General features: G+C 40.9%; 1 protein-coding gene across 1 annotated transcript in view; it reads right to left on the minus strand.

Moving 5' to 3' along the window:
* Dmrt1 (doublesex and mab-3 related transcription factor 1) overlaps positions 1–20,541 on the minus strand; it is a 107,195-nt gene that overhangs the window by 40,555 nt on the left and 46,099 nt on the right. The window contains exon 5 of the mRNA XM_033757698.1: positions 8,407–8,554. Coding sequence (XP_033613589.1) covers positions 8,407–8,554 — 148 coding nt within the window. The remainder of the gene's footprint in view (positions 1–8,406; positions 8,555–20,541) is intronic.

Here is a 20,541-nt window from a genome sequence, read left to right on the forward strand (position 1 = left end):
CTTGCCTTAAAGCAAGGAAAAACAAGGATCAGTGTTTTGTTTTTTTTTTTCCTACAGACCCTGCCATGCAACCCAGAGCAGAACGCATGTCACAAAAGCAGTTTCAGATTCTCTGGCCCACTCTCCCTTCTGCTCAAGAAAGACTAGAATACTTCCAAAACATCTTCTCTCTCATAAAAACTGCGTGAAGCACCAGCAACACCCTGGCAGGAATGGAGGGAAAGCCATGACAATACCTATTATCTCTTACCACATTTGTGATTTACTGGCCTGTTTTATAAACAGAACACCCTTCCCTCCTCACAACAACCAGATGACTTCCAAAGAGCAAGTCACCCTCTTGTGACAGGTGAGGAAACAGAGGCACTAAGGTTAAGTGTTACTCAGGCTTTCCTCACACAAAAGGTGGCTCTGGAGGAAATCAGAGAATGCTTCCAGCTATAACTCTGCAACCTCAGTGTTATCACCTGGAAAACTGGGAGGATTGAAAGGGTAGTACTGACTAAATCCATCCACTGGGATAACAGCTTAACCATTCTGCACACAGTAACAGTTACAGAGAAAGGGATCTTTCCCTCTGTTATCAGTGAAAGGAAACAATTGTAGACTAACTGGACTTCAGTAATTTTAAAGGTAAGGATCCATCAAGTATCGTTTGGGAGCACACAGGCCTCTGTAAGCTGCTCAGAAGTTACAGAAAGAACATGAGGCTTGCAACTCAGAGGTACTTCCCTTGACCTAGCCATATGACCTTTGGGTAAAGGTGCATGCTCTGCACCTCACCTACAGACACCCTCTGTACATTAGAGTAATATGTGGACACCTTGAGACCCAAAAGAAGCACACTGAATGTCTGTTTAGGTCTCCTGGAAGGACCCAGGTTGGATGTGAAGGGTGGGACTTCCCAGGAGCCTATGCGGCCTTCTTCTTCTTTTTTTTTGAGACACGGTCTCACTATGTAGTTGGGAATGACCTGGAACTCACTGGTCTCGAACTCACAGTGATCCTCCTGCCTCAGGCTGCCGAGTGCTGGGATTACAGGTGTGCACCACCACATCCGGCTTGGAGCCTAAGCCTTCTGAGTTGGGCAAAGTCAAAGAAGTTGAAGAGATAAGAGGCACCATTTCTCACATCTAAACTGGAATCATAAATAAAGTATGTTCATCTTCACTATGCTACACCTAAAAAACTGCTGTGCCATATACTTGAGGGATTTAGTCTTAGTAATATTCAAGGGTCTAACACGTAGGAAAAGGCGCACTTAGAGACGTGATACACCATCCACCTGCAGATAGGTGTGCACCTATGAAAAGAGAGGTTTGCTGACTGTTACAGTTCATATCTAGATGCCCCCCCAAGAGCTTCATGCAATCATAAATGGAGTTTTAGGAATTGCTATAAATGGCTTCCTGTTACGAGGTAGGACCTGGTTAAAGGCAGGTCACTAAGGGCTTGATCTGGAAGAGTGTATCTCTCTCCTGGTTCATTCCTTGTCTTTGCTTCCCAGCCACCACGACATAAGCAGCTTTCCTCTGCTACATCCCTGTGCCATGTTGTCTTGCCTTGGAGCCAGCACACTATGGGCTGAAAATATGAGCCAAAGTAAACGAAAACATGAGCCAAAATAAACCCTTCCTCCTTTAGATTGCGGGTATCGGGTACTGTATTTCAGCGATGGGATACGTAACTGAGATACCGGCTGCAGAGGCATCGTTTCACGATGTTCCTACCACCACTTCTGGAAAAGCTTCTGTCTGCTACCATGAACTCCCCCCAGCTGTTTTTTTTACACAAGCCAATCCTCTACTCGGGAAGAGCAGTGGTTTTTCAAACTATCTGCTGGGAGAGTCCTAAGTTTTATTTTCATTTTTTTTCAAGTTTAAATCCCCTTTGCCTGATTACCCCCCACCCTCCAGTACTGGAAATGAAATCCAAGGCCTCACACATTCTACAGAAGCAGTCTACCACTGAGCTACCATTTTTTTATACAAAAAAAAGGAACTATCAGAACCATAACTGAAAAATATGGAAAACAAATATTAACAAGGATAGGAGAAACTGGAAGCCTTATACCCTGTGGTAGAAACGTAAAGCAGGGAAGTCACTGTGGAAAACAGTTTGGTGTTTAGCAAAAACTTAAATTTAGGGCTGCTTGATTTAGCTCAGTGGTTCCACCACCTGCCTTGCAAGCACAAGGTCCCAAGTTGGATCCCTGGTACCAAAAACAAAAACAAAAACAAGAACAAATTTAGAGCCAGCCATGGTGGTAAACACCCAGGAGGCTGGGGCAGGAGGATTGCTTCGAGTTCAAGGCCACCCTGGATTCAAAGCTGGCCTTAGCTATATTGTGAGACCCTGTCTCAAACAAAACAAAACGAATTTAAACTTAGAACTAACTTATTACCTAGAAATCCCCACCCCTTGCTAATGTCTGGGAAGGTCTATGTACTATAAAGGTTGGTTCCCAAGGTGGAGCTGTTGGGATGTAGTGGAATTTTTAGGAAGTGGTGCCTAGTGAGGGGGTTCTGAGATTATGAAGGCTACGCCCTTGAAGGGTACTGTGGGACTCTAGCTTCCCTTCCTCTTTCGCTTTCTGTCCAATGAAATGACATGTTTTACTATGGATTCCCTACCTGTTAGAGTCTGGGTAAAAAATGTCAGTCTCATGTATTCAGATTGTGGAAAGTGATTAGCTGCCCTAATCTCATTAATGGATTAATCCATCGATGAATTTATTCATAGCTGAATGTGCTGGAAGGCAGGGCCTCGCTGGAGGAGATGAGTCACTTTTGGGCATGTCTTTGAAGGATATATCCTTCCCATTGACTTTTCCCTTCTCTCCTGGCTTTTGGCTGTCGCAGACTGAGCAACTTCTCTGTACCACACTACTCCACCATGCCAGCCAAATACAGACTGAAACCTCTGAAAACAGAAGACAAAGCCTATTTTAAGCTGTGCATGAAGGTATTTTGCCCCAGCAACAGAAAGCTGACTGATAAACCACCATCACTGTGGCACCCATGATGCATGAACTCATTGGAAGTCCTAAACAAGGGGCCACTCAATCATGCACTGAATCTCCAGAACTGTGAGCCCAAATAAAACACCTAACTTTACAGGTTATCTCATATATTTTGTTATAGTGACAAAAAGCTGACTAACATATACTCCTAGGTGTACAATCAGAAGACCTGAAAATAAATATCAAAGACTTGTACGTGAACTTCACACCAGTGCTATTCACAACAGACAAAAGATGAAAACCCAAATATCCAGCAACTGATGAACAGGTAAATAAAATATGGTATAGCCATAATGTGGAATATTATTAGACCATGAAAAGAAGTAAAGTACTGATCCATGCCACAACGTGGATGAATCAAGAAAACATTAGGCTTAAAGAAAGAAGCCAGACACAAAAGACTACATATTAGACAATTCCATTTACAGAAATAATAGAATAGGCAAACCAAATCCAGAAAGGAGACTGGTGGTTACCAAAGACTTAGGGAAAAGAGAATAGGGCCTGACTGTTTAATGGGTATGGGGTTTCCTCTTAAAACTTGATAAAGCTGATAGCTGCACATCTTGTACCACATGCCACTGAACTGAACACTTTCAAACGGTTAATGACTATTTTATGTTAGGAGAATCTTACCTCAATAAAAAAAATATATAACCACAGAAGTGAAAGACAATTTTATTAGGCTCAATGGACATAAAATTACTCTGTCAAACAGTTTCAAGCTTCCATTTATCTTCTATTTCTTACCCCTGCTCTTATACTGGTAACAAAACATCCACGGACCCGCACCAGCCTGCAGCGGAAGATCAGTATTCTAGGTTCCATCCGTCCTGCTCACTCGGACAAATACGTACTGTCCCAAATACGTACTCACAACATACCCTGTGCCATCAACCTCTCCCTCTACTGGATCACTACCACCAGCATTCAGACCTACAACAGTACCCCTCTTATTTAGCAAAAGAGGAACAACCCCTTCTTTAACTGCCCTCCCTTCTAGTTACTGCCCCATCTCACTCCTCTCCGTACGCCAAGACTCAGAACAGCTGTCTGTATTCACTGCCCCAAGTCTCTCCTGCACTTTCTTCTCCTGAATATAGTCAGTCAGGCTTGGAATCCCACCTCCCCACCAAGCAGCCCCTCAAGCAAGGCCTTCTGTCATTGCTACATTCTTTTTTTAAAACCTTCTTTGTCATTTTTACATTCTGTCAGCTGATAGTCAATTCAAGGGCTCAGCTCATTTAGCCTGTCCACATTGTTTTGCTCTGTTCATTTAAGTGTTTTCTTTACTTGGATTTCAAACCATATACATTCATTACTTTAGATGATTTTACCATATTTACTTCAAATAACACCTGTGCTCTGAACTCTCAAATTTTCATTTCTAGCAAAGATATTTCCCCTTGATTTCAGACTTCATACATTAAACTCCTACTTGAAAACCAACATGAATGACTCATAAACATCTCAAATCTAGTAAGTGCAAAATTAATCTTCTAATTGCCACCACCTATTTTTCTCATGGTCATCTTTACCTCAGAAAGTGGAAACTCCAGTCTTCTAAATGGTCAGGTCAAAAATTGTATCACAATTCTCAATCATTTCTTTCTGTTGTTCCCAAACCCATCAGCCATCTTCTTGGTTCTATCTTTGAAGTATATCAGAATTCAACCATCTGTCATTATCACTATGCTCCCATGCTAAGTCACTATCATCTTTTGCTGAAATTTCTGCAAGAGCCTTCCCACTGGCTTTCCTCCTCTGCATACCTATACAGCCCACCCTTAAACAGCAATCAGATGATCTTTAAAAGTTGTTAAGGCAGACGTGTCATCCTTTATTCAAAACCCTCAAATGGCTTTTCCTCTTACCTGAAATGAAAGCCACAGTCCTTACAATGGCTTACAATGTTGTCTAAGTTACTTTTCTCTCATCGCTGAGACACTACATCTGACAACCAAAGTTTAAAGTTTAAAACCTTCCCAGGTTTATTAAGTCACTGTGTGTAGAGGTTTCAGTCCGTAATTGGCTGGCTCCAATCAGAGGGGCATATGGAAGAGGGGCATTAGTTCATGGAAGGCCGAAGGTATCAAAAGCAACAAAGGACCTCAACAGTGTCTTTCTGCCCCTTTTATCTTATCCAGACTACCTGGATTAGGGTGGTGCCAAACCAATCAGGGGACTGATTTAGTAGTCACACACCCCTGATCCGAGTGTCACAATCTAGATGCAGCCACCTCTGAAAAAACCCTATGACTGCATGAGGCTTGGGGGTGTCTAGACACAAACCATGACAAACATCCTACATGACCCAGCTCATCATCTCTCTCATCTATGACACTTTTCAGGATATGAAAAAGAGAACGAATGACTCTGATTTTTTTTTAACAAAGAAAAATATCAAATAGAAGCTGCATGGCAAAATGAAAACTTCTTTTGAGACTCTTTACTCCTCAGCATCGTATTTTCATTTTACTGTCTTCAGCAAGATCAGAAGAAAACATTAAACTTGTGATTATTTCTTTGGATGCTAAACTTGCCTTTAAAGAAACTGAAGAAACATAAATTTACTAAAATAACACTTTAAAGAAAACATTTAGCCTATTTAAAACATTGCTCTTCAAATCATTTAGAAGTTCCCATTTATAATAACTGATGGGTTCCTTAGAAATCACAACTTATTTATTAAAGCAAACAACCAAAGGAACTCAACTGACAGTACTGTGAACTGGAATTATCAGCCAGCCTTTGCCAATTTCTCACATTAGATAAACCACTGTCCCTCTTCTCATATGCCACATGCTGCCTCCTGCTGTCCTGCTTACTAAAATGGCTTTAACTTGCCCAAAAAGCTTTCCATTTTGTCAAATGCTGATGAGACTAAAGACTGTACGTCCCCAAAGAAGATCTGTGGGTCTTCTTGTTCCAACCACCATTTCCCCTCCTCTTTCATCCCTTTGCTTCGTAAAAATGCCCAGAGAACACATTTACAAGCCATAAAGCTACCATTTAAAGATATTATTAACTTATTTCTCCACAATATTTCCAAAATAAATACCGTATTACTGAGATTTCACTGTAGTTTGTCCTGGCTAGAGCCTTCACAGCTTGGGCTCCTGATTAATTGTTAATGAGTTAGAAAGTGCCAGGATTTAAACTTGCAGCCTCCTCCCACCCACACTTTCAATCATACACATCTCTAGAAAAGTAAGAAATCCTAGTCATCGTTCCCTAGGAGCACTGGTACCACCCACCTGCCTCTCTCCTAGACTGTAATCCCTTCTCCGGAGTCACTTCCTTACTGCCACAGATTCAGATGCCTACTGCTCTTCTCCAGATTTGTTTCTCTTTGCTCTAATAGACTGCCTCTTAAGTTTTGCTTACTATCATGCTCTAAATTTATACCTTTGTCTCAAACACAGCAGTACTTCTAAAAACATTCCATTATTCCCGAAGTAAGAAGCTTCAGTAATTTCTTTTCTTTTTTTCTTTTTTTGGTATTGGGGATTGAACTAGGGACCTTGGGCTTGCAAGGCAGGCAGCAGAACCACTGAGCTAAATCCGCGGCCCCAGCTTTAGTAATTTCTTCCTGCAAGTGGGTTTAATTCCTGATTTCCTGTATGAACAAACATTTAACTGTTTTATCTGCAAATTGTCACATCAGACAACAATGAGTTAGGCTTCTGAACTTTTGTGCTTGTCTTTCCTTGCAGGGTCAGCTCACTTAGAAAATGTAGCAAATCTATTTATTCATTCACTCAACCAACAAATAGCTAGTAGAAGTCATCACAGCAGATACAAAAGTATGATACGCGCCCTCTGTCCTTAAGGGTTTTATAATACTTATATATATAATGAAAGGTAGTATGAAAGAAGTACCATGTAGGTATATAGCACATGCCTGTTTACTCTTAACAAGTGATTAATAAACGGAAAAGTGCAATCAGCAATGTATACTTCAGTTTCTACAGCTCAAACTCCTTAGAGAATGAGTTCACAACAATGCTTTGATTTCCAAATTCATTCAGAACAATAAAAATCTCAAAACATTGGGCAAGTTATGCTTTATCCAGTACACTAACATAATGAGTTCCATTAATACAGAATATATAGGTCATGGAAACTGTAATCAGTTCTCTACAGAGTCAAATTATTTAGAAATAAAGTTATTCAGTACATGGTGAGTTCTGGTGGATCATTGTCTCTTCCAAGTCACTCACTTCACCACCTTGATTTCCACCTATGGCCTCGACTGTGTTTGCATCTCACTTTTCTAAACAAAAAGATGATGCATAAATATGAAGAACTTAAAAACGGCATCTGAAAGCACAGACCCATAAATGATCTGCCTATCATCACAGCATAAATGTTGGGGAGAAGGTTAAAACTGAAGTTGAAAAATTGTGTATTTCAAAGTGCTCTGGTTCATTAAACATTTATTTTTTTATTTTAAAGCCTTTATATCAGAGTTATTTGCATTGCTACTGCATAAACGCCAAGATGTACTGTATTAAAAAGTGTTTTATTATGTTATTTTATTTTTCCCCAAAAGATGAATATACCTTCAGTTTTTAAATTAAAATCTTTGGGAAACAAGTATTTAATACACAAATTCACCACCTTTGTGTGTGCATGCAAAATCTAGATTTAAACCATATTGTGAGCTAAGCGTGGTGGTGGCACACATGTAATTCCAACTCTTGGGAAGCGAGGCAGAATTGCTTCAAGTTTGAGACCAGTCCCTGAACTACACAGAGAGACTGTCTCAAAAAAATAAAATAAAAAAAACTCTGGGAGCTGAGGATGCAACAGTGGTAGAGTGCTGGCTTAGCTATGTGTATGACCTGGATTTGACCTCCGGCATGGAAGAAAAGATAATCCTGTATTTCATGCTGATTCCACAGAAAATACATTTTCAGCTTTGGTATGAGTCTTTCTGTTTATCACAGCAGTTATTCATAAAGGGATAACATCATTTTAAGAATTAAGCAAGCCAGGGGTGGTAGTACACGTCTATAATCCCATCTGCTCACAAAGTTGAGGCAGGAGGACCCCAAGTTTGAGGCCAACCTAGGCAATTTAGCCTTGTCTTAAAACAAAACAAAACAAAAGGTTTGGAGGTGCACCTTGGTGGTAGAGCACTTGCACAGCACGTGTAAAGCCGTGTTCAGTCCTCATTAACACACACACACACACACACACACACACAACAAAAACAGAATCTTCTACCGATAAATACATTAAAGCTCACTTATCTAAGTTTCGCATACAACAGACTTTCCAACAGCTCCTAACAGAGAAGCAGTCCAATGGGGCTGGTGAACCACTGCTGGACAGGCACCCCTTCCCCACCCCTAAGCAGTCTGTAAGCTGACACCTACCAGGAGTTTTGTGCTCCGAGTAAGATGGGATGTCCTCAAAAGTGAAGATCTGGGACATGCTCTGACCCAGGTAGGAGGGAGGCCCATAGTAAGAATGCATCCTGTACTGGGAACTCACTGTATGGCGGCTCTCCGAGGTTTTCATCTGCTGAAGAAAAAATAAGAAACACATTAAGACCAAAATTGCATTTTACAATTATTACAACAACAACAACAACACAGGACAATGCCATTTCTATTTTGGAATATCCTTGAAAGCATTCCTAAATTCCCTCCTGCTATATGGTGCTCAAATAACGAGTAGGGTAGTGGAGAGGGAAGAGTGGTGCTTGTCCACTGTAGCACTGCCAAGTTTGTTGACTGGGATTGTTATTGAACCTCTTCATGTGTTTTCTTGGTTTAAAGCTGGCATCTGACCTTTGTTACCTTATACTGTTCGTATAAGAAGAATATCAAATATCAAACAAAACACTATAAACAACATGCAAAGCCTGCAAAAGGCATTAGTGTGATGGTGTGCGGGCTCCCATCGCTCATCTATTCCCACCTTCTCCCCTGCTTTTCCCTATAGCAGGGGACTGAGGTCCGGGATCTCGACTCTAGAGATGATGTGGATTCAGCAAGAGGGCACATGGGGTGGGGATGAGAAGGGTGCAGGGAGCACACGCCATTCCTCCAGCAGCAGCAGCAGCAGCAGGTGACAGGCGGGCCTGGAAGTCTCTGGAAACCAGACCTCGCTTGGGACCAGAGCCGGCTTTTACGTGAAGCAGTTCTGCGCAGCTTCCTGACCTATCATTCAAAGCTCAGGAGATGTGACCCGGTGGCTCAGAAGGTGCTGCCTACTTTGGATTTCCTAGATCTTCATGAGTCTGGGAGGGCTACTTCCACGATCGCTGAAAATCGTTTCCTGCATACACTTTGCTGGTAAAGATATTAAGCATTCAACTTATGATTATATCCTTGTGGCAAGGACAGAGCTGGACTTCAATTATTTATACTGCCTTTTAACAATTAAATTTGGATGATTTTCACCTGGTTCTTCACAGTACTAGGCATAGACCTGAGCCTAGTGCATGCTACAACAGCACTCTGCCACATCTACCCGTAACCCTGTCAATGGTATTGACCTTTTAAAGAAAAGCCCTTCAAAGAGAATGTTCAAGACAAACCAATTATGATCAGAATTAAGAAATAATTTCAAAATCATGTTTTTCAATCAAATGTTTAAAATTGCTAGTTAATAAAGAAAATAGTAGGAGTTTGACAAAACCATCTGATAAAGACAATTGAACTAAACTGACAGAACCTGACAGGTAAAATTAGATACCAGGCTTTCTCAGTATGTTTTATGAGGGGACAATTTTCCAAGCGACCCTAACCCACATGCACTATGCTAGCATGGCTTGGAGGAAAGGAAATCCCTGATTTCCATGACACTTTGAAATGCTTTAGACAGTTTGTTTTTGGTCCTTGCAGCTCAAATGTGTGCTCTCAAGGGTGCACTCCTGCCCCATGGGGAAACAAAGACAACTCCATTATGGGTGATAATTTCCTTTCAAATGAGGTTTTCCTGAGCAAGTTCCCTTTATCCTTTCTACTTTTTTTTCAAAATATATACAATGACATCTCTTCCTGGTGAACCATTTTGTTCTCATTTTCTACCATCATATAAATCTTTACTAAACAAGAGGTCAAGCAAGCTGTACTTGGAAAATAGCCACAGGGAAAGAACTGGCATCCACCCTCTCAAGAGAGCTCAGGTCTGGAAGCCCATTAGAGAGCCATGAAATCACTAACAGGGGTGTAATCAATAGCAGCAGTTTACCACGCAGAGCAGCACCCAGTTATCAATTAAACTAGCACTTCTCAGTGTCCTTTAATGGGCACACAAATGGCCTGGGGATCTGCTAAATGCAGATTCTGATGCAGTAAGCTGGGGAGAAGCCTGAGAATCTGACAAGCTCCCCAGAGAGGATGGTTCTGTTGGTCCTCAGACCTTGTTTTGGTGACAAAGAGCTGAAAATAATTTATCTTTTCTCTCACACGTAAGAGTCGGTGACCAAAGGAGGATAAGTTAAAAAAAAACTTTTTAGTATTACTATCATCAGTTTCTAATGGAAACGGGCAAGCGTGGAAGCTATGTAAATAGAAAAGTTCCCTTTCGTTATTATTATTATTATTTTTAATCTGTACAATTCAGCAGAGCTCAAAAATTTGGAGGGGGGGTGACTCTCCTGCCACGTGTTCATGACAAACTCAAGCATACTTTGAATGGAAGAATTAGTTCTATCTCTAGAGACTGTCCTCAAAGCAGTGGTAAGTCTGAGGAATGAGCCCTGGATTAGTAGCCAAAAGCAGGCTGGTAAGCACAAAGGGCCCTAAAACAAACAATAGGGCGCCTCCCTACTCTGGGTGCTAAGCTATTATTCTCCCTTAGGTTTGGCAATATCTGCAAGTCAGTTGTTCAAGGCAAATGCTTTCCAATTCTCTCAGTGTACAAGAAAATGAACAAGACTTAAGCCTGCAGGCTCTGCAAAATGCTGACTTTTTTTCTTTTACTATGAAAGTTTATACAAATTTTCTTTTCGGAATGTTTGACAAATGTTTACTGTGACTCCATAGCAAAGTCAGCAGGCTTCTCTCTACAAATGGTCAAAAAATAAGTATTTCAGGCTTTGCCAAGCCATACATCTCTTGGCAATTGGCAAATAAATGGTCATGGCTATGTTCCATTAAAACGTTATGCAAATGTACACTGGTTCTTGACTTCTGACTCCTACTGGAAAAGAAGAAAAGGAGATCCAGCACTCAGGCTTGAGCTCTACCTCCAGAAAATCAAGTACAACCAGTCTGAGATGTGTCCCGTACAACGTTGTGGGCCTTTCCGGAGCACCTCAGAGTCATTCAAACACATCATCACGAACGAGAACTAGTACCCTAAAATCAGTGGCATTTCTCCATACACTTCACAAGTATGAGATCCCAGCATCTCCCATATTAACTAAAAGACACAAATGGTCAAGTGTGACAGACTGGTCGAATGCTGCTGCCAATTCCAAAATTATTCAGGCAAATGGTACAATTCTCTTTTTAACAAAAGCTTATTAGAAAATAAACACGATTTCAAATGCATGCATATGCTTATGTCCCCCTTAATTCTTTTTCTATGTTTTTAGAAAGCATCAAATAACAAGATTTATTTGGAACTAGGAATTAAGTTACCTGTACTCATATTCAGTTTTCTTCAATGAACCCCAAGGAACATTGAGCAACTAAAGACTTCCAGCAAAAGACAAAAAAAAAAAAAAAAAAAACCACAGATCAGACTCCATTTGACGTTATTAAAATGTGAACTTTGAGGTCACCAATCATTTTAGCTACATCCCACTCCAAAAGTAATCCACAAAAAAGGATTCCCATGACAGCCTACAGGGTAAGGAAGAAGAACAACTCACTCAGACAGCAAGAAAAGGTTGGTAAAATGTGACTTTAAACTCCAAATCACTGCCTGTTCCCTTCTAACTTAAACAAACAAACAAACAAAAACACACAATCCTTCTACATTTGGCCCAGACAAAATGACTATGTAATGAAATCTTTGAAGTTGGTTGTTTTACCTTAAACTAGTAGTTCAGAATGTGTGTGGGGACCCAACACTTTGAGCGTCTGAAGAGATTGTGAATTGTCACAACTCAGGGGAGAGGGGCATGCTACTGGCATGGCTTGGCACCTGGTAAAGGCAAGGTGGGTGCTATGCAGAGGACAGTGCCCAGCACAATGAATACTATGTAAAACCTAAAAGCCAAAGATTCCAGTGAATTATGATGTGTATCATTATTAGTGTATGGTAGCTGGCAAGTAAGAGGCATGTTTTATAATCTTATTACCAACCCCAGTCTCTGAATCAGAGTATGACCCACAGACAGGAGCTGCCCTGGCTGTTACTATTAACCCCAGAGGAAATCTAAGAGTCTGGGACTTTGTTTTATTAAACTGTTGAGAATAGCACTGCAATAAATATGAACCACAGGCTTCCTTTCATACAGCTTAGCCACCCTACTTTATAGTAATAATAATTCCAGCAAAATATAAAATTCTTTGGTTTCATTTTTTTCCTTTAAAATTTTCTAAATACTGTTCAATGATTGTCTATTAATGTTTCAGATAGATAAGACTGTTTAATCTTGCACTAAACAATCACTTTTTCCAGGTGAATGGCTAAAAGGGACTCCTGAAGACCAAATTATCTGGTTGTTCATTAAATGTAGGTATGTGAAACTGGAGTTAAGGTAAGAAAGAGACCAGTCTTCCTGAGAAGAGTTCTTCTGTAGAACCAAAGATTGCCAGGTCTTTTAAACTGAAAAAGCCACATTTGGGGTGATCTTCTAGATTTCTCATCAGAAACCTTTTCTACAAAGAAGGCAAAATTCTTCACAGACTGGAATTCCAAGTCTCTAGATGACACAGATTTGCTTATAATAAAAGCTTCTTTAAAAATTATCTGAAATGAGATGCCTCGTTCCAAAGTGAGCTGTCTTGGCCACAGACCTTACCTAGGCTGGGTTCCTCACTCAAAGGCCCTATCACGACTGAAATACAAACATCATTCATCCTCCAACGTTTCACAAGTCCTGAATGGAAAGAATTATTTTTACCACATAGACTAAAAGTTATTGCTATTATGCCTACATTTCAGAGATTACTGAAGCACCAAGGGCCAAATGATGAATCATGTGATGCAAGCAGATTCCTCATAGCTGTAATTCCTGGATCTCTACTTTCTCTTCCCATCCAGTCTTCTAGAGATGAGTTTTCTTTACTTCCTCCACTATGCTGACTTCCTCCTATTCTCTTAGGTAGTCAGGCTATGGGTTGCCCAACAGGGAGGAAGAGCAAAGGAGACAAGAGGAGATAGGAAGGTATGGTCCCTTGTGAGGGATTCTCAAGGAGCTGGGGGACTGCTTCTTGCCTAAAGGAAGGGTAGCAATGTGCCAGCACGCTGAGATGCTGAAAAACTAAGGGCTTACTCAAACATGGGAAGGTGGAGGGAAGAAAAGGAGAGAGAAGAGGAGAAAAAGAAATGCTTAGGTACTATGGCAGAAAGCAAATGATTCAAAATTCACAAATCTAAAACTGTTGTAAATTGAACAAAGTGTGATCAAAATTTACAGTGAATATTTAAAATTTTTAAATGTTTTATAATAAAAGACACAGTGCCTTTAATGCCCCTCAAAATAAGCCCTCTTTTCAAATACACTTATTGTTCTTGTCATTTTCTGAAGCAGTTCTGGAGGTCCTCTTTTATTAAGTGTCCATATGAAGTGTGTCAAAAATACGACGAATGCCACTGCCAAGGTTCCCCTATCAGAAAGGTAGGCTTATAAAAAAAAAAAAAAAAGCATCGCAGCATGCCTTCATCCACTTTATTTATCAGATTTGGCATCATGGGTCTTCTGGTTCTTCCCCAAAGTCAAAAGGGCCATGAAAGGTAAACAATTTGGAATCAACGCAGGATGATCGAGGCAATCACAACAACACAACTAAAGATACTAATGAAAGAGGACTTCCAGAGCTGCTGCAAAAAGAGGCAAGAATGAAGAGATAGACAAGTGTGTTCAGAGTGAGGGGGGCAGATTTTGAGGAGTAATAATGACTATGTCTTTTACTACAGTGATTATTTAATTTAAACATTCACCGTATTTTTTATCCTATCCCATAAACCCCAAGTTTCTCAAAGTCTTAGAAGTCTGTGGCACATACAAAAGCAAAAGAAAACTTTGCAGATATGGCTTTTCAAAAAAAAAAAAAACTGAAGGAAAAGGGCTTCAAGTTTGGATTAATATCAGAATAGATTAAAAAATAAATATTAAAATAACAGTAAGAAGTACCATGGAAAAATAAGTAAGTAATCTGGTAATGGAGAAGCAAAACTGACCATGAAAATCTAAAGCAAGTCACCTGCATTTCCTAAAAGTCCTGGAGAGGGCATGAAACAGATTTACATCACCCCCACAAAAACTTTAAGGAACAGGTGCCACACAGGACATCCCCACTGTACTTGGACCTGTAAGTGATCAATTGTGCTTGCCTTTATCAAAAAAGCAATTAAATGTGAATACTGCTGCATTTTAACCCCACTCCATGAATGTTTTAAACTATCTTGCTCAGCTGTTTTTACCATCTGCTTCAGCGGTAACTCACAAAACAATTTGATTCTTATAGACTTGTTTTCCAAATGCAGAACTGCCACTCCTTACAGGGTCCTGAAATAATTCAGTCTGCAATCAGCACATATTTTTTTCAAATGGTATTAAATTTAACTGTAGTGGCATGCACCTATTTTCCCAGCACTTGGGAGGATGTGGCAGGAGGAGTGCTTGAATTCAGGAGTTGGAGACCAGCCTAATTAACATAGCAATACTAATTCAAATAAGACAAATACAATGCTTTCCTTCATATGAGTACTCTAAAACAAACAAAAAAGGAGAGATGACATGAAAATAAAGGAGACACTATTAAGGAAAAAAAGGGGAAGGGGGAGGAAAGGAAAGGGGGAAGACAGGCATAAAAATGGTCTAAGTATGTTATTCACATGTACAAATCTGCCAAAATAAACTCCATTAACGTATAATTAATATGCATCAATACAAATTATGGAAAAGAATGGTATGAAACGAAACAAAAGACAATGGAAAACATGCGGATTCACTGCATGTACATGTGGATAAGACCTGTTTCATGGGACTACATTTTACACATACAAGTACACAGAAATACAAACTGGACCAGTTTCTTACTGTGGGACTCAGTCTTTTAAAATATCTGAAAAACAGTGACGTGTACCTCAGGTAGAGGGAAGCAAGTACCATTAAAAACAAGTACCCAGTAAGAAAATACCAAATTTTACAAATGTTTCCTTTTCGTGGAACTTGAAAGGTCTTGGTGCATTTCAGGGTTTCACAAAAGAGAGAAGGCCAGCTGATCGGTCCAAAACAGTCTCAGGCTGGAACTAGCTCAATGCCTTCCTCAACTTTATAATCCATGTAGAATCTTCCAGTTCCTGAGTCAGAAACTTATATTTATTTGACTCACTATCTAAAATGCAGATTCTGACTTCTAAACTGAACTTGTGATAGCTAAACATAAATGTAAGCATCACCTAGGTAAAAAAATCAATAGGAAATGGAGCCTTAGTTAAAAAAGGAGGAAAAAACATGGAAGTTTGTAGTTTAATCTCGTTAATTATTACCCTGACATGGGACTCTCCACTCTCCTTAACGTATCAACTCTCTGAAAACATTTATAGCAATTCCTAAAATAAGTGGAGGGGGCTTAGAGTAATCGCATTCTTAATTTTCCTAAGAAAATATTGGTTAATGACTACAGAAGAAAAGAAAATTTAGAAGAACAAAATGAGCATTTATTGAGAGATGCCAGAGGGAGACTTGTCCTATTATCTCACTGAGTTGATAGTTTAATAACTATCAAAATAGGGAGAAAATGCTCCGAGAGATCAAATAACTCAGTTACATTTCCAAAGGCGTTAAAAGTAGAGAAGGCAGAATTCAAAACAGGTCACCTACAAGCCCCTCTAGTTTGCCAAATCACTTTACTAATTTTAATGAAGATATCGGCTCACTAGAAAGAGCTACTCAAGGCTGATTTTTTCTACTTTTGGAATAAGTAAGAAAACTGTCTTGGGGGTGACAGGTAGTAGTCTGAAAGTGAGAAGGTGCCCATAACCACACACTCAGGAACTTAGATTTTACAACTGGAAGGAAGAATGAGAGGCATCCATATCTGTTCCCACCTTGATGGACAAACAATTAACCTTTGCTACTCTGTTCCAACCTACTGTTTTAGACAAAGCTAGTGACCCAGAAACAATACCTTACCATCAAAATCTCCACTGCTGCGACACCAAGAGAGATGGCCCTATCAGCAGTATTGGGAAATAAGCCACTTGGATTAGCTGCTCTAAGAAATATGGATTCTATTCATGTCACACATGAGCTGTCAGAAACATTAGGATACTTTTAGCATAAATCAGAGGTATGACAGGTGTCTTATGAGTACTGAGCATGATAGACTGTCGGGAGGGCAAGGGGAACCTATCTGGGGCCACCTTTCAAGTCGAAGCATGCACAGCGCATGTCCTTTCCCCAAGCTGATTAAAGATTACAGTGCAGGGTGATGACCACTGCTGGGCACACCCTATGCATGGCTATGATTAAGACCCCTCCTACTCCAAGACCATCATGAAAAGAGGCCACATCAGTGCAATGCAAACACAAGAATGATCAAAATCATGTTTCTGTAAAGTACACAGAAGGGTGTGTGTGTGTGAGTGTGTGTGTGTTGTGTGCATGCATGTATGGAAAGGCAAAGAAAGGTGCCCAAGAGTCAGCATGCTTAGTGATCCTCCACAATTTTCAGGCTTCATACAAAGAAGAAAATCAATGCGATCTGCCTACAAGGAAGGCAGCGGCAGCACAGAAGGAAGGTGTCCTCTGCAGTCGGGCAAATGCCAGCTCAGCTCAGTCTCCAGCTCCCCTTGCCTGCTCATAAAACTGGCAAGTGATCTCGGCACGTCGGGTTCCTCACCCACACAGGGGCTGGCAGCCCCATGGGGCATATTTAACTAGGACCCCTCTGGCTTGCCTCTTTCCCTTCATCTTAGGGCGGTCCCCGCGAGGACTCCTCTTCTTAACTGCTATCAAATGACTCAAAAATGCTCTTCCATTAGATACTTTAAAAATTATTTCAAATACATAAATATTTTGCTTGATAACTGAAAGAAAATTTTGTTCTGAATTTTTTCTGCTTTTCAAATTTGAAAAATTGAAAAAGCAAATCAAGATCCTACACCGTCACTATCAAACACACACACACACACACACACACACACACACACACACACACGAGAAGTTCCAGCCTTCACATTTTTTGTTTTATACAAATACTCTATACACAAATCCCAGTACAGGCTGATCAAAACCGGAAATTACAAAAACAAGTATAAAAATTAAGATGAGAAGTTAACACCTTTCCCCACCTGCCATTCTCCACCTCCTCAGAAATCCTCCTCTAGGAGCTGAGCATCTCAAGGGTGATGTCCAAACGGCCCAACACCAAGAAGTGAGTGCTGAGGCAGCCCCAACTGAGTGCAGAGACTGTAAGGTGTGCATTGTCTAGAGGATTTTAAAACAAAAGAGCCACCAAAGTTCAACCTGTTTTCCACTGTCACCATACACTGGTAATCATAAACAAAAGTGGTGACAACAGCCCATCTTTCCACAAGGCACAATGGCTGTCCCCAGGAAACCTCCAGACTCTGACTGCAACAGAGATTAGAGAACTATGTGTGTTGCTTCTCCTTTCTCTTGCTCTCCACCTCCCTAAGGTCTAGCACAGTGCCAGGCCCAGAGCCAGCACCAGGTTAAGAATGACCAATGAGTGCACGAAGGACTTTTTAGACTTTTACTCTTTCGAACAGTGAAATTTTTTAAAACCTTGTTCTTATTTGCCTCTTATATTTCTAGAGATTAAAAAAAACTGGGCAAACCTGTCTGTTATACATTCCTTTGATTCTGATCTTTATTCAAATAATGACACTGTATTTTCACTCAACAGACCATAGAAATGTTGACTCGCGAGAAATCTGGGATTCACTCATCCATGTACTTAAATATTCTGAAAAACAACTAACTTTATAGCATATTCACATCATTTATCAGGCAGAAAAAAGAAGTTAAAGCAGCAAAGCAACAAATGAGGGGCTAGGGGACACGGCTCAGTAACACATATGGCTTCCCTGGCATGCTGAAGGCCCTTGAGTTCAATCCTCTGCACCACAGATGTAGAGAGAGACCACCGCCTACTTCACAAGCGCAAGGTCCAGAGTTTGATCCCTGGTACCAAAAAGAATGTAAAGAAAGAAAGAGGGGAGAGGGAGGAAGTGGTGGAGGGGAGAAGAGGCAGGGAGGAAGGGAGGGAGGGAGGGAAGAGAGAAGAGGGAGCGGGAGGAAGAAGGCAGAGAGGGAGAAGGGAAGGAGAGGAGGAAAGAGAACGGAAGAAGAGGGGGAGGGAGAGAAAAGAAAAAACATAAGTAGGGTACGATTTTGGCCAACCTAAATCAAGTCTGAAAGTTTTCAAAAACTGCATTCAAGTATCCCATGTTCAAGCTCGTTACAGAATTCCCAAATGACTGTACTATTTACTAACCTGATGTCACAGTGTCTGTGCTGGAGCACAGGAAATGTAACAAACTGGCAAAAGCTTGATAATATATACTTCTTTCCGCCGAAAGGACCACAAAGAAGTGGCTGTAGCACAGCCGCCTCCACACATCCCAACCCTTCACAAGGTTTTCCAGCTCTGTCCCCGTCCCCATCAAACTGAACTTGCTAAGAATGGAACTGAATTCCGAGGACAGCCCCGAAATTACTCAGGTCTTCTAAAGGCTCCAGAAGATGAGAGGTTACATTCTGCCTGGATTTCCTGGGACACTATTAGACTGCTTCAGCCAAGCTGACATAATAATTTCTTAGTCTCCTGAGGGCTGGAGCAACAGCTGCCTGTTCTCCAGTGTCCCAGCTTTCCAGAAGCCAGTTCAACTTTTTTCTGAAATTCCCATTTTTAAACAAAATACTCTACAAAAATATTCTTCCCAAGCCTGCTGTAGCTATGACAGTGTATTCCTCAGCCCGTCTCGCAACATCTGTCTGGGCTTGGAGTCTGAAGTGTCCTCACCTTTTCCCCCTAACTTTGGGTCCAGATAAAGAGCCACAGGACAATGACATTTGTGTCCACTCTTGTTATCTAATCTGCATAACCCTCTGAGAACACACATGCAGTTACAGGGAAGAAAACTGTCAGGGCCGACATGCGTCTATGAAATGACTTAGAAACTCCAAAATAATCAACTATAAAATTCCAAGAATTACCGAGTTCATAAAAGTGATCAGATATAAAACAAATATACCACATCATAGCAATGGAACACATATAAAAGAAATCCTTCAGTCACCAACAGAAATTAATGCCTCTGTACTACCCCATTAAGAACCCATTAAAAAACCAAATTATGGTTGTTAGTCCTACTAGCCCAAGGAAAATACCCTATGTATTTTCCCTCCTCTTTCCTGAGGGAAAAATTGCTTTAGAAATATTTGAAGTTGATCATGTCATCATAAATTCCTCATATAACTGCTTGCAAACCTTTCTCAGTGTCTGTTCACCACCAAAGAGTAGCCAGAATCCAGTGTGCTTTCAAAGGGAGGCCATGAGCCAGGCACGGTGCATGCACCTGTAGTCTCAGCTACTCCAAAGGCTGGTGGGGAGGATCACTTGAGTTCAAGAGTTGGACGTCTCCCTGGATACCTCTCAAGACTCCATCACATATCAAGAAAAACTAGAACCTGGGCTAGTTTAACCTGTCAAGAACATGGGCCACAGATGGACAGGCAGCCCCGTGGATCACAAGGGATCTAGAGAGAGAGCACTGTCCAAGTGAAAAGGCTTGGGTCAAGTTCCTCAGGCGAGTCTCATCAAATTCCTCAGCTCAAGATTTTAGAAGACCAGGCAACCAGACCCACATTATACTGGGGGAACAGCAGTGGATTTTGGTGGTGCAAAGGCTGCACAAACAACGCTCTGAGGCCTCCTACTGTGTCTTAAAAACCAGTGGGGGCCGGTGATTTAGCTCAGTGGTGCTACCACCTGCCTCGCAAGTGCAAGGTCCCTAGTTCCATCCCTGGTACCAAAAAAATCAACAAAACAAAAAACAAAAAACCCAAGTGGATTTTTTTTGTGGGGGGTACCGGGGATCAAACTCGGGGCCTTGTGCTTTTGAAGCAGGCAGTGGAATCACTGAGCTAAATCCCTAGCCCTAAACCAAAGTCGATTTTGCATTCTATTCTCTCATCCATACCACATTTCTTAAAATTTTAAGAATATTTTTTAAATGGTGCTTAATTATAACTGTGTCCCTGGGAGTGAGAGTCAGGTTTAAGATTTGGCTTCATGTCACCCATCACCCCACTTTTGGACAAGTACAGCAAAGCTACAGGGAGGGCTATGTATGGTCACCTCCACACAGCCCGTGCTCGAAAGTCTCCTCTTTTGACCATCCTT

Source organism: Fukomys damarensis, unplaced genomic scaffold (assembly GCF_012274545.1).
Source record: "Fukomys damarensis isolate Sample0158 unplaced genomic scaffold, DMR_v1.0_HiC HiC_scaffold_31, whole genome shotgun sequence".
Classification (NCBI taxonomy): domain Eukaryota; kingdom Metazoa; phylum Chordata; class Mammalia; order Rodentia; family Bathyergidae; genus Fukomys; species Fukomys damarensis.